The 22,946-nt window shown below is 52.7% G+C and overlaps 1 protein-coding gene across 2 annotated transcripts; it reads right to left on the bottom strand.

Moving 5' to 3' along the window:
- Positions 1 to 2,028: 2,028 nt before the first annotated feature.
- Positions 2,029 to 21,896, bottom strand: GTF3C5 (general transcription factor IIIC subunit 5). Of its 2 annotated transcripts, none has more exons than XM_009004731.5 (11): positions 21,732 to 21,896; positions 18,640 to 18,859; positions 16,994 to 17,192; positions 9,610 to 9,805; positions 8,406 to 8,510; positions 6,548 to 6,662; positions 6,012 to 6,092; positions 5,691 to 5,788; positions 4,371 to 4,453; positions 3,571 to 3,713; positions 2,029 to 2,709 (listed from the first exon to the last, which is right to left on the bottom strand). In XM_009004731.5, the coding sequence occupies exons 1-11, from the start codon at positions 21,882 to 21,884 to the stop codon at positions 2,540 to 2,542; spliced, it is 1,563 nt and encodes a 520-aa protein (XP_009002979.1). In that variant the 5' UTR covers positions 21,885 to 21,896; the 3' UTR covers positions 2,029 to 2,539. The 2 variants fall into 2 exon arrangements, with proteins under 2 accessions (XP_009002979.1, XP_009002983.1); XM_009004735.4 differs by having other exon boundaries at positions 21,752 to 21,896.
- Positions 21,897 to 22,946: the final 1,050 nt, after the last annotated feature.

Raw genomic sequence — 22,946 nt, 5'->3', positions numbered from 1 at the left:
AACCCAGATTTTCAGCATAGGCAGAAAAACAGGTGTAAAATCAGAGAAGTAAAGCCTGACAATCTTACAACTGGGAAATACCTGCATGAATTCATACTTTTTTATTATTATTATTGAGATTGAGTCTCGTTCTGTCACCCTGGGTGGAGTGCAGTGGTGCAATCTCGGCTCTCTGGAACCTCCACCTCCCAAGCTCAAGCTGTTCTCCTGCCTGAGCTGGGACTGCAGGTGCATGCCACCACACCTGGCTAATTTTTTGTATTTTTAGTAAAGACAGGGTTTCACCATGTTGGCCAGGCTAATCTCGAATTCCTGACCTCAATTGATCCTTCTGCCTCGGCCTCCCAAAGTGTTGGGATTACAGGTGTGTGCCACTGTGCCCGGCCTCATACTTTTTTTATTGGTTAAAAAAAAAAAAAAAACAAACTTATTTCCTGGCTCGGTCTCTTCCAAAGCCCTAGCAGTAAAGAAACCCCATGAGCAACCACCATCCCCATGACCAGTTTGGGGTCTCCAAACACCATATTCACACCAACACAGGACCGCACCCTGGGGAGATGGCTGGGTTGGGTCCTGGGCAGGAAATGCCGGGGAGGGGCTGGAGCCTGCAGCTTCTTGGTGGCTGGCAAGTAAGGAAGGTGACCAAGACCCAAGGGTTCTCAAAGGACTACAGAAGGCAACCTGAGGCTGCCTCTGGCCAAAGATTGACAAGCTGGGCATGAAAAAGCAAGCCTGCAATTGACAGATCTGAGAGTTCACCAGGACACCCAGGAAACACAGCCCTCGCCCTGCCTTCTGTGTCACTAGCCCTTGCCAGGGCACTAACTCATTGTTCAGAAAACTGACAGAAATGAGAACAGATATTTTCCCTCCCTTTCTGTCCAAATGGCATTTCAGGGTAATCAAATAGATGAGGAAGGTTCCTTTATAGAATTCCAGCTACTAAAGGCAGAGGGAACAATATAAATTAAAAAATCACCATTCTGCATGCTTAAGGAAGCAGTAAGTCCAGGCAATTATCAACAGCTGTTCAAAAGCCATTCACTAGGCTGGATGCAGTGCCTCACACCTGTAATTCAGCACTTTGGAAGGCTGAGGTGGGAGGATCTCTTGAGCCCAGGAGTTTGAGACCAGCCTGGACATTAGTGAGACCTCATCTCTACAAAAAATGTACAAATTATCTGGGCATGGTGGTGCACAACCTGTAGTTCCAGCTACTTGGGAGGCTGAAGTGGAAGGATCACTGGAGCCCAGGATGTTGAGGCTGCAGTGAGCCCTGATTGCACCACTGCACTCCAACCTGGACAACAGAGCAAGACCATCTCAAAAAAAAAAAAAAAAAAAAAAAAACCCCACAAATAAGACAAAAAACTGTTAGCCTAAAGACCAACGAATCAGGCTGACAACACCTAAACCTGCCAGTCAATCCTAGTGTCACCAAAGGGGCTCAGCAGACATCCTGTGCCTGCAGACCAACGTAGCCTAGGAAGAGGCCTTGAACCTGCCTCTGGCTGAGCCTCCACCAGTCCACAGGAAATACAAGGGAGAGGAGAGCAGTTCAGCACCACACAGAAGCAGCCAGCCGATACAGAATGGGGCCGTTCTCTAGACAAACCACCTCCTTTCTTCAACGAATACCTGGAACGCACACAGGTGGGGAGGGAGTCTGCTGCAGACACAAGAGGCACCTCGGCCAAGGACAACACAGGGAGCAGAGCCAGGCGGCAGGCTTGCTGGGCTCAGGACCGAATGGCTTGATGCTGGGAAACCATGAGACAGCAGGGCCCGTTTCCCATTTTCCCATGACCTTGTCAAGAAGGCGTTCATTTAGAGAAAAAATGAGCCCCAGCCTGGAGTCCTCCTGGCTGCCCTCACCTCATCTGACCACAGGTGAGGGCGCACAGGCCAGCACTGCCAGCATGAGGTCACTGAATGAATGAAGGAACAAATGAAGGGACTAAGGGGGCCTAAGCCCCAAGGCAAGAAGAGACTCCCCTGTGGCTCCAACACTCAGTGAGAAACCAAGACTTCTTGGGAAATTGGTTTAATAAGAGCAATTCCAGCAAGGCCTGGCTGTGACCAAAGCTGCGCTAAACAGATGGGACCAGAGCCAAGGGCACTTCCTGCCACCTGGGACCATGCACCAGGCTCCCCACACTATCTCCACCACACAGTCAGGAGAGCCAAGTGGAGACTGCCGTGTGGCCTGGCCCCCAAGCTGCCCAGCTCCACATCAAACTGGTTTCAGCCTGAGAAGCACTGGGTGCCCACTCACTGGCTGGATGCTGGGCTGGTTCATGGGTGGCGGGGTCAGGGCATACCCACTGGGGATGTCCCTAACCCCTCAGGACCAGAGGCTGCACCAAGCAGTGGGGCACACCCAGGGCTAGAGTCTGCTGCACCCTTTGCTGGGACGCCAGTTGTCCTCAGAGGGCCTCCTAGGGCCACTCCGGGCACTGTGGGTGGCAGTGGGAGCCCTGGCTCCCTCATTAGGCCATACCAGTCTGGCCTGGTCAGGGAGGCCCAGCCTCAGGCCTTGTCACACATAGTCCAGAATCTCTGTCTCCATCTCATTCTCACTGCCGTCTGATGGCTTGAAATCCTCCTCCTCCTCTTCTTCTTCCTCCTCATCCTCCTCCTCGTCTTCCCCAGACTCGAAGGTCAGCTGCTCTTTCCCACCGTCAGCCTTGGCTGAGCTGGAAAAGAGAGCTGGGACCGGAGGGGGGACAAGGCCATGGGTGTCCCATGCAGGCTCTGGGGAGCCTGTTTCTACTATAAGGTTCTGAGATTTGAGCTCTGAAGAAGCATGGGATGGAGGCTCCCCCAGGAAGCTGTAATTTAACAAGCACTCAGAGAAACACTGCATAGGGGAGCCACGGGCAGCTTCAAGGGCCTGGGGACCCCTGAGAGTGAACACATCATTTTCCCTGGGAAAGGGTCTATACCCTTGATTAGATTCCAAAAGGGGGCTGAGTCTGGATTCCAAGCAGACCAAGAACCCCTGCTCCAGTCAGATCTGGGGGGCATGAATGGGTGCAGGATGCCCCTTCCCTAAGCCTGAGAGGAATCCCCTGAGGGGGGGGCCTCTTATGACTCTCCTCAGCCTCGTCAGATCCACTGCCCAGCAGGTGCCACCCCCCTCCCTTCCCCTGCAGCTTGCCCTCGCCCCTGCCAGGGCTGCCTGTTTCCAGAAGAGGCTGAGCCACGTGGAGCAGGAAGAAGACAGAGGCAGAGCCTGTGCATGCACGGCTGAAGACGTGGGCCAGTGTGAGGGTGGCAGGTGGAGGCCCAGCGGCAGTGCTGCGCTGTGCACCCTTCCCCTCTGGGCTTGCCTCCTACCCTAGACTCCAAGGCTGAGGGCCTCAACCGAGGCAGCCTCTGTGGGCAACTGGGGTGATTCCGGCTCCTGGACTTTACTCTGGCTCACACTGCCCACCTCCCACCAGGGCCAGGGGCAAGATGATGCCACCTGGGTGCAATTTCTCAGGGATGAGTCCCCTGAGGGACACCTGCTGCCTCTGAGGGGATCCCCAGGCATCCTGGTCCCCCTTGACCCTGAGCGGCTCTCACCAGGCCTCTTGGAGCGGATGGTCTGCCGGATCATGAGGGACATAGTGTCCCTGAGCTCATCACTGGTCTTGGGGAGGCACCACCCATCCCGTTCCGTGCAGGAATGTTCTGCCCCATCGTTGCGGTGGATGATCTTCTGCAACCTGGGGGTGGGGAAGAGGGGTGGGACATAAGTCCCAGGGTGGGGTCTCTGCGAAGAGATGCCAGTGTCGGTTTTTGGCAGAGGCAGACCTGTACTGAGAAGAGCGGCCCCTAGAGTGAGGTCTACAGAGGAACTGGAGACAAGACTGTGTTTCTGGCTGGGGCCCTGAACCTGTGTGGTCCCTGGACCCTCACCACACTCAAAGCGTGGCGTGTACCCTGGCACATGCTTCTGGCAAGCCATGGCTTTCAGTAGATTTCAACGTGTATTTGGCACGTTCCCATCTTCTCCCACCCAGTGCCCTCCCCCTGCAATTCTTTAAACATCACAAATAACAAGTTGATAAAAGGGTTCTGGGATCTAATGGGTCTTGGGGATTAGAAACCAGCTCATGGGTCTTCATGTGGACAGTGGAAGAGGGGCAAGGACAGAACAGCAAGAACTGTCTCTGCGCAGCTCAGAGCCAAGGCTTTTTACAGGGAACCGCCTCTGTGAGGGCTGCTGGCACAGCAGGGCTCCCCGCAGCACCAACCAAACTCCCAGATGGGCGAGTCTTCTAGAGGGAGATTAAGGCCGACGTGAAGTGGAAGAGTTGTGAACACTTTGGTCCTCAGGTCCCACAGGCCCCCCTCACTGCCTCAGCACCCCCCATACGTACTCTTCCACATTCAAGTCGCATAACTGGTAGAACATCTGCCGATAGGGTGGCAGAGCCCCTTCCCGGAAGATGTAGATGGAGTCCTGGTGAAAAAGGGGAAGAGAGACAGGAAAGGTCAGCCAGAGCTCTGGAGGGTGCCGGAGCTGGAGACTCCATGTAGACTCCCATTGGGTCTCTCCAAGGAGCTGGCTGGTCACCAGGACTAGGCTTGGCAGACAGGCCAGAGGGCCTAGGAGCAGTTGAGGAAAAAATGAGGTCCAACTCCCTGGGAGGCTCTGGGAGAGTTAGAGGAGCACCCAGGCCCTCCCGGGGTCACTGGAAACAGTGAGCCTGCCTGCACAGCAGGCATGGCGCCCATGACATGGGGCTGGCACTAGCCTTTCGTCAGGCTCTGTGTTCTGTGCCTTCTTGCACTCTGACTTCATTCCTCACCCACTGCTGCTAAACTGTTATCCTGTGTCCCCCTGTGGCCTGCCCTGACATCTTTTCAGGGGAAAGCAAGGCTTAGCAAGTGTTTACTCTCCCTACCCAGCTAGGTAGTTCTAGAGGTAAGGATAATGGCCTCACAGGAGAGGCCTCGAGGAGAAGGCAGGCCACACAGGCTGTGACATGGTCACCCCTGACTGGGAAGACAGTAAAGGTCTGAAAAGCCTGGGGAGCAGGCAGGGGCCCCAGATGCTGGGGGACAGTGAGTCCCTCACATCACCTGTCTCTGCTGTACTCGTCTCTGCCACCCACTCCCTTGGCAGGTGATTCCACCTAAGGGGATGAGCCCTTCTCGGCCTCCCCCAGGACTGTGGAGCGGCTTGCGGGAGCCTGAATGTGGGGACAGCTCTGGACACTGCCAACCCCCGTCGAGCAACCCCTGTTGGGCAACTGCACTGACAGAAACATGAGCCAGTGAGGTTCCTGCCACAGCTGCGGCCCACATGGCCTGCTCTGGCTCTGTCCTGCGTGTGCCCGATTCTAATCATTCCAGCGGTGGTCACATGGCTCAGCAGGGGCCCAGGCTCCCAAAGGGCTTGAGAAGGACAGCCACATGCAGCTGCTGGTGCCAGGCTTCCCTGAGACTTGTCACCACCTCTTTGCCACATGTCCCCAATACCTACAGGCCCAGGGGCTTTGCACCAAGTTCTTGCCCTCAGTGTCTAAAGGCTGCCCCAAAAGCAGTCACGGAGCCAAGGCCCTGCTGGGCAGAGCTGCCCCAATCACAGTCCCCTAGGTGTCGCCCACAGGATGCTCGACCCTGAGGGGGAGGTCCTCCTGTCCACTCCCAGCCTCCGCTGGGAGCTACCCCCTCCCGGGGCTCAGGGCGCCCACCTTGAGCTTGTACTTGCTAGAGGCTGCTTTCCGAGCACCGCTTGTCCCCGATGGGCCCAGGCCCTGCTTCAGGTCATGCATGGTGACAAGCTGGCTGGCTGCGTGGGGACAACAGCAGTGCCTTGGCACATGCAAGGTGGGGAGGAGGTGTCTCTCCCAACCACCCTGGACTGCCCTCCTGCCTGCCCTCCCACTCCTAGGAGAGGAATGGCCGGCAGAGCCCTGGAGTGACCCCCAGGAAGCACCTCCCCGTCTGGGTCCAGGTGCCCCAACTTCCTTGGCAAATACTCCTGACCCACAGAGGGCACCCGGCACACTCACGCGTCTTCTTGACAGTGATGGGGAGGCTGTAGTTGTAGGTGCTGCGCTTTGCTTTGACTGGCAAGTCGCTGGGGGCGTAACCTGCAGGCAAGGGCAGGCATGTCAGGAGGTGGGCACAGGGCCTGTCAGCAAACCACACTGGCTTCACACTGGAGATGCGACTTGGATCCATGGGGCCAGCTCCCAAGAGGGCACCCCAGGCTGCCAAGCATGCCATTGTGGTCACCAACGAATCCCAGGGCTTCCCAGGCGGGCGGGCACCAAAGCTCTCACATGTGCCTGGCCTGCGTCACAGGACCACAGGGCACCTGCAGTCACTCAGTGAGGGACGTGGTTCAGAAACCAGGCGGTCCCTGGTGGGGCTAGCACAGAGCTGCAACTTTTGTTTCCAGGCATTCTGCATCCAAAAGAGGCAAGGGGGCAAAAGGATTTTTTATTCTCCCCAAATGAAAAGATTCTTACTACAAAAGAGAATGCTAGAAACTGAAAGGCATATATAGAGAAAGGCAGGAACCATAGCTTTCAGGAGTTTTTACCGTGTTTCATTCCACAACGGATTCGGAAATCAAGGACTTGATAAATCTTGGCGTCTGGGTTTTTTCGGGGGTCATACCCGAATCGAATCCATAGGCTGCGCCAGGGGCCTGTTATCTGGAGATAGAAAAGGTGGGAATGTGAGGCGAGGTGAAGGCCTGGGTCCCTGGGCAGGGCAGAGCCAACACTGAGGCAGCAAAAGAGCTCAGGAGGTGGGGACAGGGCTGTCCTGTCCGGAGCTGGGAACAGGGCTCTGGATGCCCAGCCCTGCTCTGCCATGCACAGCCCCTGTTGCTTTGGTGAGGGTACTTGGGCTTTCCAAACCTTGGTCTTCCTATCAGATGGAGGGAACAGAAACACCCTTTCCTATGGGTTTTTTCGTTGTTGTTTTGAGACAGGGTCCCACTCTGTTGCCCAGGCTGAGTGCAGTGGCACAATCATGGCTCACTGCAGCCTCGACCTCCTGGGCTCAAGTGATCCACCTACCTCAGCCTCCCAAGTAGCTGGGACTACAGGCACAAGCCACCATAACTGGCTAATTTTTAATTTTTTTGTAGAGTTAGGGGCTCACTATGTTGCCCAGGCCGGCCTTGAACTCCTGGATGCAAGCGATTCTCCCACTTCAGCCTCCCAAAGTACCGGGATTTTAGAAGTGAGCCACTGTGCCTGACTTCCCAAGGTTCTTAGAGGATTAAATGAGATAATGCCTGTGGAGCCTTTAGCATGGTTCCCGGCACATATTAAGTGCCCAATGTTACTAGTGGCCTAATCAGAGATGTCTTGCATCCCCAAGGGTGCTTTTGAAGTGCGTATATCTAAAAAGCCAATGCTGGCTGGGCGTGGTGGCTCACACCTATAATCCCAGCACTTTGGGAGGCCAAGGCTGGTGGATCACTTGTGGTTAGAAGTTTGAGACCAGCCTGGCCAATGTGGCAAAACTCCATCTCTACTAAAAATGCAAAAAAAAAAAAAAGAGTTGGGCATAGTGGCACGTGCCTGTAGTCGCAACTACATGGGAAGCTGAGGCAGAATTGCTTGAATCCTGGAAGCGAAGGCTGCAGTGAGCCAAGATCCCACCATTGCACTCCAACCTGGGAGACAGAGTGAGACTCTATCTCAAAAAAGAATAAAAAATAAAATAAAATAATAAAAACTAAAAAGTCAATGCCGAGCAGCACAGGTGCTCTCCTGGGCCGGGGTCCCACACACGGGGAGGACTTCCTTGTGCCCTACTGCCTGCTGCAGACCCTCAGCACAGGTGCTCTCCTGGGCCAGGGGTCCCACACGGCAGGGAGGTCTTTCTTGTGTCCTGCTGCCTGCTGCAGAACCTCGTGGTCATGCTTACACTGGCCTCCCCTTATGTTCTGTGTGTCCCTACAGTGGGAAAGGATCCCTTTCCCATCCACATCTTTGGGAACCTCCTGACACCCATCCTTACGTGCTTATGGATCAAAGATAGATCTGCCTCCCACTGAACCCCACTCAACCTGTGGGGTGGGAGGACTTGACTTGGGGCTGCTGTGGTCAGGGGCTGGGCCTGTAGCCCAACAGGCTATGGAGAGCAGCCTGGACTCAGGGACCTGAAACTTTCCTAGCTGGCTTTAATAAGCTGTCTTAGAAATAGTAGGATCGGGGGGAAGAAGGATGGGGTGCCGGGACAGGGCAGGTACTAGGTTGGGGGTAGGGCAGGAAGGATGGGGTCCAGGCCAGGGGTGGGTAGGAAGGATGGGCCAGGATGGGGGTGGGGCAGCAAGGATAGGGGCCAGGATAGGGGCTGGCTGCTCTTACTGTGGCTCTAAGACATCACATCAGGGAGCACTCGGGTGGGAACCAAGGCAGATGGGCGGGCTTGACACTTACCATGTAATAGGCTATGAAGGGAAGCAAGACCTTGAGCTTGTCTGGGTGGACACTAATGTTGGCCTTGACAGCGTTCCGGGACCAGATGGGACGGATGTCAAACAGCTGGGGAGGCCAAGGGCAGAGGCTGAGATGAGCACGAGTAACTTCCACCCTTCTTCCCTGGACTCCCCAGCATGGTCTGGACCCCAGTGGCCCCTCCAGAGAGGAGCGGGTGGAGGGCAGGGGCTGGACACACAGGGTGTGGCCCTAGGTCACACTGCACTCACTCATCCCTTCCCTTGGAAGCCTGGACTGCATGCCTAGCCTGTGCCAAGTGCAGTTATGGGGCTGGGGCCCTGAAATGACCACAAGGGACATGGTCGCTGTCCTCATACAACCCACAATGCAGCACAAAGCAGGCTCAGGGGAGACATGCTAGAGTCCCAGGGTCCCCCGCTGCCCCAATCTAGAAAACAGGTGCCTGAGGTGGGACATTGTCAGGGTTGAAGAGGACAGCCTGGCCTGGGGAGGACTGCAAAGGTCAGTGTAGCCAGAGTGTGGAGGGCTGGAGGGCCAGGGCAGTGGGTCTTACAAGCCAGTTTAGGAATGTAGGCTGTGCCCAGAGGACAATGAGGAACCACTGACAGTGCCCCAGTTAAATCAACAAGAAATCAACTGATATCCACACGGTCTCTTTCAGAGAGACCTCCCACAGGCGTGCTGCATAAGGGAGGAGCCAGGATTAGATGGCAGTGGTGTGGCCTCACTGTGAACCTGCTGTTCACGCCTATGGGGATGCAGGCCTCCAGAGCACCTACAAGCCCAGGGAAGGCGGGCTGCCTGGCGGCGTGGTTCCAACTCTAAGGGTAAAAAAATGCTGGGTCTGGCACACTAGGTGCCCCAGTGGGTTTGCTGCAATGAATGACTGGATGAATAAGAGCTCAGTGGATCCCAGAACTCTATGTTTAGGTCACATTGGAATAGTGCACACATATTTTCCTCAAGAACTCTAAGAAACATGTTCAACTTTGGGAATGTGGAACTTATACCGCCACAGCCTTTAGACATGACATCTGAAGGTGGAAATTTCCCATACACTAAGGAATGGGTTTTGAAAAGGTCAGTGCAGCTAACCCACAGCCGGGACAGGGAGCAGCTGGGTAAACACAAGCGGCCCACACAGAGGCTGGGGCCACTAGGCCGGGCGCGGCGTGGGACTCGCCTTCCTCAGCTCCTCCTCCACCTTCCGGTCCACGGGGTTGGTGCAGACTCTCCTCCACGTCTGGGCTGCAGCCTCCAGTGGCTGCTTGGGCACCTCTTCATCCTCAAAGTTGACAAAGATGGCATTGTGGGGGCGCCGGGCCCTGCTCAAGCCAATCAGGTTCTCACCCGAGATGGTGGGGTTGTTGTAGCCTTCCCTGGGGGCAGAGAGCACAGGTGAGAACAGGAGCACCACGGACCATCCCAGGCACCAGCCAGGCTGGACCAAGCAGGGAGCCCAGGAACCCGGCAAGGTCCACAGCCACCATGTGTGCCTCTCCCTGGACATCTGTGCTGGGAAAGGACCCCAGAGCCAGCTGCTTAGGGTATCTGTATTCACAGAGGAAGGAACTCGGCCACAACTGCCTGTGACAACTCAGAGAAGCCCAGGGCCTGAGGCTCTCAAGCTGGGGAAAGGCCAAAAGGTCCTAGAGGCTGGAGTGCAGAAAAGGGCACCCGCCACAGGGCTGGTGGTCTCACAAGTGCAGAGTCAGGTGCAGCACTGTCCAGCCAGTGAAAAACTGGACAGAGTCTAATGTCCGGCAGCTGGCAATGGTGAAATCACTCAAGGCACAGCTGCATGAGAGAACACGACCCACTGTGAAAACAAGGACAAGAGCTGCACTCACTGACATGTGCTTATATGCAATGCACTTATTTAACCCTCAAACTAATCCTACAGGGAAGGGACCATTTTCTGATAAAGCAGCTAAAGCCACAGGGACTGGGAAACTTGCCCAGAGACGGAGCTCCCAGGAAGGAGCTGGGACTCCCATCCAGGAGCCTGGCTGGGAACATCCCATCACACACCTGTCCTGCCACCCAACACAGCAGGCCTATGGCTCAGAAGCATCTCCACCACGTGTAGGTGAATGAACAAAGGATCTCACCAAATGGCATCGCCATAAAACAAAGGGCTGAAAGCCAAGGATTCTATTTGTCCAAACAAAGAATGTCCAACACCAAGAGGGAACCCCAGTGTCAACTATGGACACTGGGTGACGATGTATCAGTGTAGGCTCATCCACTGTAACAAGTGCCCCATTCTTCAGAGATGCTGATAATGGGGGAGGCTGTTGGGGGGAAGGGGGCTAGGGGGAATAGGAGAAATCGCTGTGCCTTCTGGATCACCTGAGGTCAGGAGTTCGAGACCAGCCTGACCAACATGGAGAAACCCCATCTAACTAAAAATACAAAAATTAGCTGGGTATGGTGGCACATGCCTGTAATCCCAGCTACTCGGGAGGCTGAGGCAGGAGAATCGCTTGAGCCTAGGAGGCAGAGGTTGCAGTGAGCCAAGATCGCTCCATTGCACTTCAGCCTGGACAACAAGAACAAAACTCCATCTCAAAAATAAAGTCTTAAAACACACACAACACACACAACACACACAACACACACACACACACACACACAAACAGATTCTAAAACTGTCTTTGTGTGTTGGCACAGAACATCCTTAGGCAGGTTTTCCTCAAAATATTTATAGTGGTCACCTCTTTAAGGTTGGACATCAAACTTACACGAAAGCAGGGCAGCCAGTGTAATGACCCTGTGAGCCCGCTACCAGTGTCAACAACGATTACCACGTGATTAATTTCCTTTCCTCTGAACCTCCACACAACCCACTATTTTGAAGTATAACCCATTATTTTAAAATATGTCCTGGACATCATAGAATTCATTCAGGTGATTACCTTTTAAATGTGTTTCCATCTTACCTTAGTTTTCTACATGAGTACATACCATTGACACACTTATAAAGAGTAACAGCAATTTCACCTTATGAAACAAAACTAGAAAGATGGGATCAAGTCTGGGCCTTCTTTTTAAAAAAAACCACACAGGACAGGTGAGCACTATACCGTTTTCAAAGATGCCCCCAAGGAAAGCTGGCCAGCACCTTCAGAGCAGCCCACCTGTGCCTGACCCTGTAGGGAGGGGTCTCGGCTGCACCCCCAGCCCACTCCCCATGACAGCCTCAGGCTGTGGTCTGTGTCAACATGATTCTAAGTAGGTGGGGAACTGCTGGCAGGGGTCGAAAGGTGCTGACGGCTAAGTCAACAGGAACACCTTGGAGAGTCCCTTAGGAGCAGCAGGGACCCACCATCCTCCAGTTAGGAGGACCCTGTCAGCCCAGCCCAGCAGCCTCTGCTTCCCTACCTGGTTTGTGGGAAGCTCAACCACCCCAGGCAGGGGCCGAGGAGGCGGTGGTGAGGCCACCTCCCTGCCAGTCCTCACACACCCAGCAAGGTCAGCAGGGCAGGAGAATTGATAGCATCCCTGGGAGAAAAGACAGGTTCATTCCATGTGTTGGAAACCGATAAACCACATGGGGAGGAAGGAGGCCTCGGGGCTGGGGCAGCTGGCCCACCTCCCTCATCTTACCCCAGCAGCTTGAGAACAGCTGCCCACTGGCGCACAGGGCAGAGCAAGGACTTAGATGCTGCTATCTAGTGCTGGGGCGGCAGTGCAGACAGCGCTGTTTTTTCTATATTTCTGTTTCTGACAAGAGTATGCTGCTTGTGGTGGGGAAAAAAAGGTTTTGTTTTTTGAAACAGGGTCCCACTCTGTCACCCAGGTTGCAGTGCAGTGGTGCAATCATAGCTCACTGCAGCACTGACCTCCCAGGCTCAGGCCATCCTCCATCTCAGCCTCTCAAGTAGCTGGGCCCACAGGCACACATGCCACCGTGCTCGAGTAATTTTTAAACATTTTTTTGTAGATACAGGTCTCACTATGTTGCCCAGTCTGTTCTCAAACTTCCTCAAGCAATCCTCCCACCCCGACTTCTCTAAGGCATGAGCCAATAAGTAACTTTAAAAAATAGGCTGGGTGCAGTGGCTCACATCTGTAATCTCAGCTCTTTGGGAGGCCAAGGCGGGCAGATCACCTGAGGTCAGGAGTTTGAGAGCAGCCTGGCCAATATGGTGAAACCCCATCTCTACCAAAAAAACAAAAATTAGCTGGGTGTGGTTGAGCACGCCTGTAATTGTGGCTACTTGGGAGGCTGAGGCAGGAGAATTGCTTGAATCCAGGAGGCAGAGGTTGTAGTGAGCTGAGATAGCACAATGGCACTCCAGCCTGGGGGACAAGAGGGAAATTCTGTCTTAAGATTAAAAAAAAAAAAGGGATCATGTCGCCCCCTGCTTCAAACTCTACAGTGAGTACAATAGACGTACAGAAAATTGTATCCGGAACTGAGACAGAGCCAGCCAGGTGAAGATCCAGGGACCTTCACCTTGCAAAATTCTATATGCAAGAGTTTTCTGCAGGGAGGCAAAGTGACTTGATTCTTTTTAGTTACACATTCCTGCAATTTGTTTTATTTTTCTAATAGGTACAATTTACTCTAAGAATCACAAAAAAGTAGGGAGTAGTGGTGGTTGGGGCATTACAGATTAAACAGACTAGGGGATAGCAACCAAAGCAACGTGTGTGGCCCTTGTCTGGCTCCTGAGTGGCTTTTGAGAGAATTTGGAAAACCTGAACAAAGGCTGGGTGTGGGTGGCATGGGGAGCGCTGCTAACTCTGCTGGGTAGGAGACTGGTATTGCAGGTATTGCGGGTCTGTCTGAAATCTGCACTGCTTGTTTCTGAAGGCAGCACTGTGCCACTGGGGTGGAGAGGGCAGAATGCTGCCCACTGGACGCTCATGATGGGTACGCAGGGGCTACTAAACAATTCCATTCTCTCCACTCTGAGGTGTGTCTGAACCTTTCCGCAGTGCTTCTCTGAAGGTAGAGAAGAACACAGCCTCTCCTGAGGATGAAGCCTAAGCCTTGGTCTTCACTCCCCACCCCCATACCCTGGCTCAACTGCTCTGGGGTATAGCAGCCTCCCTAGCCTTCCTCTGCATGCGCCAATCCTCTGGTTGGGTCCCTGGATCTTCACCTGGCTGGCTCTGTCTCAGTTCCACATGTCAGCTCCTCTGAGGGCCCTCGCTGCCACCTGTTGACCTGGCCCACTGTCTTCCACTGCGGCCCACTCACCATGATCTCCTTAAGGCACCCAGCTATGTACTCACGCTCCATCTAGCTCCCACTGCCTGCACTGCGCCCCAGTTGCTGTGCTGTCTGGGTCCCATGGACACCAGGCTTCAGGGAGTGCCCTGGGCCACCACAGGTGCTCAGTCAGGATGTGTTAAAGGAAATAAGCAATGAGGAATGAGAAAGTCCTCCGACCTCTTCAGAGAAAACTGCTCTGAGCCCAAAGTCTTCCAGAGTTTTCTAGGCTTCTGTTATCACACCACCATTTATTTTTATTCCACAGAATCTAGTCTTACACCTGCCATTGTCATAGAGCAAGGGAGCCACCCAGATATGGGCCCCATCAGTCCACAGAGTCCATCCACTCTCTCCTTTTCGTCTGGTGTTTTGTTTCTGAGACAGGGTTTTGCTGTGTCACCCAGGCTGGAGTGCAGTGGTGTGATCATATTCACTGCAGCCTCAGAATCCTGGGCTCAACCAATCTTTCCACCTCAGCATCCCCAGTAGCTAGGGCAATAGGTGCATGCCACCATGCCCAGCTAACATTTTTAGTTTTTTGTAGAGATGGAGTCTTGCTGTGTTACCCAGGCTGGTCTCAAAGTTTTGGCCTCAAGTGATCCTCCCACCTTGGCCTCTCAAATCACTGGAATTACAGGTGTGAGCCACATTACACTAGGCCCAAGCCCGTTCTCTTGAGGGCTGCATTTTTGGAAGCTTAAAACATGCTATGGAACAATTCTTCAACAAACAACATCACCTGGGCCAGTTCTGAAAGCCCTTTTCGGGTCAGAGGCTGTGGCTCACACCTGTAATCCAGCACTTTCAGAGACCGAGGCGTGTGGCTCATTCATTGGAGGCCAGGAGTTCGAGATTAGCCTGGCCAACATGGTAAGCCTCATCTCTACCAAAAATACAAAAGTTAGCTGGGCACAGTGGCAGGCACCTGTAGTCCCAGCTGCTCAGGAGGCTGAGGCAGGAGAATTACTCGAACCCAGGAGGCAGGGGTTGCAATGAGCCGAGATCACGCTACTGCACTCCAGGCTGGGTGAGAGCGAGACTCTATCTCTCAAAAAATAAAAACCCGAAGTCCTTTCTGCTTTGCTCATCAATTTGTAGTAATCCTGCTCCCCTAAATGTGAGCCCACGGATACTTGCTGAGTGCCTCTCACCAGCCAGGCTCTGCTCTGGGCACTGAGGCTATGACAGAGACCAAAGCAGGCCAAGGCACTGCTTCTGGGAAGCATACTTTATTAAAAGGGCAAGTTTTTTTTCATGTTGTCTTTTTTTTTTTTTTTTTTGAGACGGAGTTTTGCTCTTGTTACCCAGGCTGGAGTGCAATGGCGCGATCTCGGCTCACCGCAACCTCCGCCTCCTGGGTTCAGGCAATTCTCCTGCCTCAGCCTCCTGAGTAGCTGGGATTACAGGCACGTGCCACCGTGCCCAGCTAATTTTTTGTATTTTTAGTAGAGACAGGGTTTCACCATGTTGACCCGGATGGTCTCGATCTCTTGACCTCGTGATCCACCCGCCTCGGCCTCCCAAAGTGCTGGGATTACAGGTATGAGCCACCACGCCCGGCCCTCATGTTGACTTTTTGTGTGTAATTTTAGAAAGTAGAGCACACAAAAATCAGGATAGTGTGGCACTGGGCCACGAGCAAAGCCTGCAGAGAGGGAGAGACCGGGGCAGTGCTGCCCACAGGACCTGGCGCTGACCCCACATCTCGGCTTCCTTGTGTGTACGATGGGGTATGAGGAACCCTGGGGAATGCTCCCAGGCTGGGGTGAGACACACTCACTGTGCTGCTGCACAGGGACATGGAATAACTGGCGGTGAAGCTGGTCAATACTATTCATCCCCAGTTGGGTATTTTCAAACTTGTTTTCATAGTATTCAATCTTGGATTTTATATAAAGGAAATCCTATTCTTTCATGTCAGTGGGTAGCATTTGACAACATTTGACAATGCCCAGGTCTGCCTTTCCAACAGCCCCTGGGGTCTCTAATTATGTCACGAAGGTCCAAATTAAAGAACTCATGTCATCTGAATCACATATGGGCTTGGGAGAGCTGTGCACACGGGCGGTGTGGTGGTGGGTGGCAGGTGGTGGCAGTGGGTGCACTGTGAGTCACGTCCATGTGGCCTTTCATAGCTCTCAGTGAAGGAGAAACCCATCACTGATGAGAGAGTGAGTGCGTGCCTGACCTCAGGAGAGGCACTGTGCTCCAGAGGGGACACAAACCATTACCAAGAACAGAGCAGGCGAGAGCTGTGTACAGTCACAGATGCCTTGAGAAGGATGGCACTGGGTGATGGGCAGGATCAGGGGTTCTCTGAAGCGACCTCCAGCTGCACAGGGCAGACCAGGAAAAGGCAAACAGCTGGGATGAAGTGGGGCAAAGGCTTGGCAGGTGAGTGTGGCAAAGAGAGCAGGGTAGGGGAAGGACAGATGATAAAGAGGCTGTGAAATCTCTGCCAGGGACAGGGACGGTGAGGCCATGGGGAGCAAAGGAGGTAGGAAAGAGGCCGGGCGCACTGGCTCATGCCTGTAATCCCAGCACTTTGGGAGGCCGAGGTGGGCAGATCACGCAGTTGGGAGTTCAAGACCAGACTGGCCAACATGGTGAAACTCCATCTCATCTAAAAAATACAAAAATTAGCTTGGCATGGTGGCTCGTGCCTGTTGCCAGGCTGAGGTAGGAGAATTGCTTGAACCAGAACCTAGGAAGCGAAGGTTGCAGTAAGCCAAGATCGTGCCACTGCACTCCAGTCTGGGCTACTGAGCGAGACTCCATCTCAATTGAAAAAAAAAAGGAGGAAGGAAAGAGCTGGGGTCAGAGTGGCTTGCTTAGGTAGTGTCATTACTGGTGACAGCAAGGTCCAGGGAGTGGCTGGTCAGCAATGATCAGGTGGGGTAAACCAAAGGACATTTCTCAGCAGGAACTCACATGTCCCACAGTCGAGTTCTCCGCACTGTAAGAGTCCTTAGGAGTGAGGCCGACTTGGCGATCCATAGGTCACTGCTTACTAAGGCCCTGTTCTGTGCTCAGCCCTGTGCTGAAAACTGCACATACTATTTAAATGCAATCCCAATACCTCTGGTGGGTAGATACTACTATCATCCCATTTTCTTTCTTTTTTTTTTAGAGACAGTCTTGCTCTGTTACCCAGGCTGGAGTGAGTGCACTGGCGTGATCTCAGCTTACTGCAACCTCTGTCTCTCAGGTTCAAGTGATTCTCCTGCCTCAGCCTCCTGAGTAGCTGGAATTACAGGTGTGTACCACCAGCATGAGCTACTGCACCCAGCCCATCCCATTTTCAGGATGGAGAACTGAGGCTGCCTAGAGGGGTACTTACCGGTGCTGGGTCTCTGGTCGGTAGAAGTAGTCCACCGGGGCATCCAGCCGGGAGAAGATGGGTGGGGGGATGTACAGTGGCAGCTCCTGGTGGAAGAAGGCCTCTTTCTCGGGCCGGAGCATCAGTACCTTGTCATACATTGACGTATGCTTGCCGCCTGCTTCCGTATGCACGGCCAAGTACTGGAAGTCAGACATCCCTAGAAAGAGAGGCAGCCAGACGGCAGATAATGAGTCCAGGGATACCCGTTCAGGAATGGGTAGCTGCCACAAACTGACACCCACATCTGCTTAGGGAGGTGCTGAGTGGGCCGTGTGGTGGAGGCTGCAGGGTGAGGGTGGCAGGGAAACACACCCTTCCCAAATGCTTCTGCAAAGTTGGCTCAGTGTAGTCTAAGTCACTTACATACAAATTATTTTGGGGAGGTGGGGAGCTACATAATCGGTGAAGATGGAGTTCAGGTCAGTGCTTCTTAAAGGTATGTGACTTTTAACTGTAATAACTGCAATTATGTTTGCACCAACCTAATAATATGATATGAATCACCCGGGATCTTGCTAAATGTAGGTTCTGAGATGGTGCATTTCTACCAAGCTCCCAGGTGAGACTGATGCTGCCAGTCTGGAGACACACACTGGGCAGCAAGGTACTGGTTCAATTCGATAAAAACACGTGTCAAGTTTTATCAATCACTTTGGAAACCTTGTTCCAGAAAGAACAGCCCTCTTAGGTGAATGCCATGACCCAGCAGAATGACTGCAATTCAAAATGGCTGACCCATTGGAACCAGGTTCTGCTTGTCCTTTGTTTCGCTTTCTTCTTCCCCTCTTTTCTCCTTTTAGTCCTCCTTTCCTTTCTCAATCTTTACACTCTTCAGATTCTGCCTAAAACTGTAGCTGTAATTCAGCTATTTCTAAGGCTTGTTAGTAATAGGCCAGGCACCTCCCGTGGGCCAGAGCCTGGTCCATTCACAGGCACTGCCTCCCAGAATCTTCACAAGGGCCTAAGGAATGCAGGCTCTGCAGCCCACACTGCACAGACAAGGAAACTGAGGCTGAGGGAATACAAGCCACCTTCCAAAGAAACTGGCAGGGCTCAGGCAGGCACGATGCCAAAGTCTGTGTCTTTCTCACGCCCGTCTCCCTCCCTCGCCTTACTGCCTCCTCACTGGGGTTCCTGGTAGGTGGCAAACCTAATTGAGGGCTCCATGAGGGACCTTCAACCTGCTGAGAGTTCAAAGGGGTAGGAGGTCCCAAGAGGCTTCAGGAGCTAGGAGGGCAAGACCAACAGCAGCCCAGACCAAGAGAAGATTCAAAACACTATGGGGAGGGGGTAAAGACTAAAGGTCTACTGACCAAATTTGGTCCCATACAATGGTTTTATTAAAAATTAGAAGATTTCTAGTTTAAGAACACTGAAGATTGGGCAGCAATGAACCCAGAGTCTCTGGGAACTATTGGTTGGAGGGAAGAAAGGCTGCCTTCTGGATGGGGCCTGTGCTCTGCTGTGTCACCGCAGCCCCTGCCCTCATGCCTGGGCATATCCTGGCCCCCCTTACTGGTACAGATGACCCACACAGCTCCTGCAGGCAGCTGGGATAACCAACCCTGAAATAACCAGATGCTGCAAGAGTAGATTTCAGTTACCCTGAAATTTGTAAATGGTGGAGATGATGCCAAGGATCTCCATGTCAAATGTGACCTCGGGGTGGGCATCAGTGCTCAGCACCCCTTTCTGCCGCCTTGTTCTCTTCCTGATGCGGAGCAGCAGGCTGCTGGTACTGAAGCGGTTGGCACACACTGGGTGGCAGTATGGGTCCTTGGGCCGGAAGTACAGCTCCAGCCTCTTGGTGGGGTCCGCGTAGATCTGTGGCAAAGCCGAAGGAGACAGTGAAGCAATGATGAGTAAGCGGCCAGTGAGGAGCTGCTCCTCTTTCCACAAAACCCGATGGTGACCCAGGAAGGGCCAAGAGGCTCACATTTCATTCTGGGCTCTTAATTCCCAAAGGCTCATTTTTTAAACCCTTGTAGCTTAGTGTGTATCCAGTGGAGAAAATGAGAATCTTCTCCTTCCTTCTAAGAGGTTGTAAAGTTGGAGACGACAACTGCCCATTAAGTAAATGCCATCATCCATCCCGTCTCTGTTCAGTGTGGGGCATCAGTGATTCTTATGGTAATATTCGAGGGTGGTACTATCACCCTTATCTTGGAGGTCACTCAGCTTGGTGTGGGGTGGAACGGTTTGTCTAGGGCTACCTACTCTAACTACCATCCACCATAAAAGATCTCAGTATTCAGTCTCATATGCAGATGGTCTGAGGTCCAAATGAGATTAAATCAATCAGTAATTCCCATTTGGGCTCTGACTTGCTGCCACCTATAGCCTTCCAAGCACATGACACTGAATACCAACACCTTTTTGGGTCCCTCTTCTTAACCCCAGGAATAGCAACTATGTCATATGATTGTTATGATGATTAAATATGTATAAAGCACAGAGCTTGGTGCCTAACTTGTCTCATGGTAGACATTCAATATGTTGCCACCTACATGTGAATGAATGCTTGCTGCATGCTGGGTCACAGCGAGCATCGGATGTGTGCATCTGAAAGCACCAACAACGTGAAATGGGACAAGATCACCTACATACTGGTGAGCTGGCTCCCAACACCCAGAACAGGGTCTGGCCCTTAGGAAGTGGTCAGGAACTATCTAGAGAGGGAATAAAGAAGGCCTGGTGCTCAGGAATCTCCTCCTCATGAAACACACACCTCTGAGTCTTGATGGGGTGGGAATGAACCCAAAGGTGGGCCTGGCACAGGGGAGGGCTCAAGAAACATGGGAAGAGTGAATGGGTGATGAAGGTCCCTTCCCAAAGCGCTTACACTGTAGTTGGGTACAGATAATCCCTGGGGTTAGCAAGAGTAAGGATTCTGTCAAAGCCAAAAGTCAAGTGAATAATATAAAAGAAGAAAACATGATTAACTGGGGCTGTACTGGTATCCCATGCTTAATGAATTTAAGGCTTTTCCATATTCATAAAGGATGAGAAAGCAGCAGGTAAAGGCTCAGACTCTAGAGTAAGGCATGAGTTCAAATCCCCTTATACCATGTAGGAGATGTTTGACCTGAACTTTCTTGTGTCCTTATCTGAAAAATGTGAATAAAAATGGCATCTAACTCACTAGATTGCTGTAAAGACTCAATCATGCATTTGACAAGTAATTACAGAACCTGGCACTGTTACGGATGTTAGGAACAGAGAACTGCACCCAGTATGGTGACTCACATCTGTATTCCAGCACTTTGACAAGCTAAGGCAGGTGGATTGAGCCCAGGAGTTCAAGACCAGCCTGGGCAACAAAGGGAGACTGCCTCTCCACAAATAATACAAAAAACTAGCTGGGCGTGGTGGTGCATGCCTATAGTCCCAGCTATCTGGGAGGGTGAGGTTAGAAGATCACCTAAGCACAGGAAGTTGAGGCTGCAATGAGCCATGATTAGCTCCACTGTACCCCAGCCTTGGTGACAGAATGAGATCCTGATTCAAAATAAATAAATTAATAAAAATAAAGAAATACAGAATTGAACAAGAGAAGTCCCTACTCTCATGGAGTTGATAGGGCCAAGGGGCCAAGAGTGACAATATAAAGTTTTTTTTCCTTTTTTTCTTAAATGTTTTATAATTTATAAGCCTTTGTCAAAAGACAATATTTTAAAACACTTTCACATTGGAATTAACAGGATGAGGAGGTAGATAACTGGCAGTGGCCACTTTAGTTAGAGTGATGAGGGAAAATTTCTGTAAAGAAGAGACGTTTCCAGTTTTGTTACATGTAAAGAACTTACACAGAGCATCCTCCAGCTGCTCCACTTGCTGTGTGACCACAAGTGACATTCCTTCCCTCGTAAAATACAGACATTGACAGTTCCTACCTGGTAGGGTTCTAAGGAGTATGGACTGTAAGTAAGGCACCCAGAGCCGTACGTGGCACAGAATAAAATGTCAACTATCACCACCTCTAATCCTAATAACCTAACAGTCTCTCCCTCTCAATTAAGTCAAGAAAGCTTCATCTTCTCGTGCCTCAGTTTTCCACTCCGTGTAACGAGGATGAGGCAGCGCAACACACCCTGTGAGGCTGCAGAGTTGCGTTCCTGGCACCCGTGCCAAGGCTGTGGCTTACTTTTAGGGATGGAATGAAAAAAAGGCCCTAAGGGCTGGGTGCAGTGGCTCAAGCGAAAATCCCAGCAATTTGGGAGGCCTCGGCGGGCGGATCACCTGAGGTCAGGAGTTCGAGACCAGCCTAACCAACATGGCGAAACCCCGATTCTACTAAAAAAATACAAAAAATAGCCGGGCGTGGTGGTGAGTGCCTGTAATCCCAGCTCCTAGGGAGGCTGAGGGAGGAGAAAAGCTTGAACACGGGAGGCGGAGATTGCAGTAAGCCGAGATCGCGCCACTGCACACCAGTCTGGACTACAGAGCCAGACTCCATCTCAAAAAAAAAAAGCCCCTAGGGGTCTCCCTCACAGTCCCTTCCCCTCTGTTCCCTGGGTAAAAAACGACCCCTTCCCGGCAATCACAGATAGCAAAGCCCTCCCCACTGGCCGCCCAGAGTCTACCACACGCTCCGTTGCCAAGGAAACCACACATCCCAGATTCATTCGCTCTCCTTCGGCCGCCGTCAGGCGACTCCGTCTCTCTCCCGGTGTCCCGGAGATGCCCAGCCCCTTACCCGGGAGACGCCTTCCTCACCGCCCAGAGTCGGCAGCATCTTGTCCACGTCACGCACCACGCCCGGATACTCCACGCACACCATGCGTCGCTCCCGCCGCAGCTCCACGGGGACGGCGGGCCCCAGCCCCGGATCAGCCGCCTCCGCCGCCATCCCTGCGCGTCTAGCCAGGCACGCCACGGTTCGTCCCACAAAGTGCTCCCAGAGGCGTCGGCTCAATGGTTCCGCGAAGAAATCGTTCCGGGCTCCCTCACTGCTCGCGTCTCCCTAACTCCCGAGCTCAGCAAGACTCGAGGGCCTCCGGGGAGCAAAAGCCCCGTGGCTTCTGGGGAAACGATCGCCAAGTCCTCGACTTTTTATTTAAAAATAAGCGGCTTAGCCCACGGGGCGGGGCAAGCACCAGTCTCTCCCACTAGCCATCGAGGGACCCGGAGGATAATAAGACACCACCTTCCCTCGACTTCAGCCAATGTGAATCCGAAGGCCGAGCGAGTTTTTTTTTTTAGCCAATGAGAATTCCGGAGGAAGGTAGGTCCCACGTTCTCCAATTTCATTCCTTTTTTTCCATCGTTCAAACTTTTTTTTATTTACAATAATATCTAACAGTCTTTATGGGCTTAAATGTAGCAGATTATCACCTGTGCATCAAGCATTACACTTCATTCCTTTAAGATGTGCTTCATCCTCACTCAAGCTGCTTGCCACCCTCCGATTTCTGGTCCAGTCTACTCTTGTTACTCTTCACCGTGTAGATGAAGTAGGCAAGGGTCTCTTTTTCATTCACAGGTGTGTTCCTGAAGTGTCGACTCACAGTCTGTGTGTGTGTGTTTGTGGGGGGGTTCGATTTCATTCTTTTTAGCCAATAAAGAACCAGAATTTGACTACATCCCTGCCCTATTCCGGGTATTCCACCCAATGACAGCTCGGGGGCGGGTAACAGGCAGACTTCCGGCCCGCCTGCTTAGGTGGGAAAAGGTCGCGGCCTAGAATTGATTTCCGGGTCGGGGTCCACCCGGGTTTCTGTCTGTGTTGGCGCTTCTTTTCTGAAGCGTCTGCATCCCGCTCCGGACGAGGTGTCTAACCGCACCTGTAGGGGGCTGCAGGGAGCTGGAGGTGGAAAAGGCGAGCGCGAGGGAACTGTGCTGTCAACGCTCGTCTCGCCTCCACACAGAAAGCCCAGAAGCGGCGGCTCGGGGCCGAACTCTGGCATCCTGC

This window comes from Callithrix jacchus, chromosome 1, assembly GCF_049354715.1.
Source record: "Callithrix jacchus isolate 240 chromosome 1, calJac240_pri, whole genome shotgun sequence".
Taxonomy (NCBI): Eukaryota; Metazoa; Chordata; class Mammalia; order Primates; family Cebidae; genus Callithrix; species Callithrix jacchus.
This window is presented reverse-complemented; position numbering and strand designations above follow the sequence as displayed.

Coding starts and splice junctions, on each gene's coding strand:
- GTF3C5 (XM_009004731.5), bottom strand. CDS start 21,884: ATGGCGGCGGAGGCGGCTGATCCGGGGCTGGGGCCCGCCGTCCCCGTG. Junction 9,806..16,993: donor CGACCAGAGACCCAGCACCG/GTAAGTACCCCT, acceptor CTCTGCCCCCAG/GGAAGGCTACAACAACCCCA. Junction 6,663..8,405: donor CCTTCATAGCCTATTACATG/GTAAGTGTCAAG, acceptor TTCTATCTCCAG/ATAACAGGCCCCTGGCGCAG.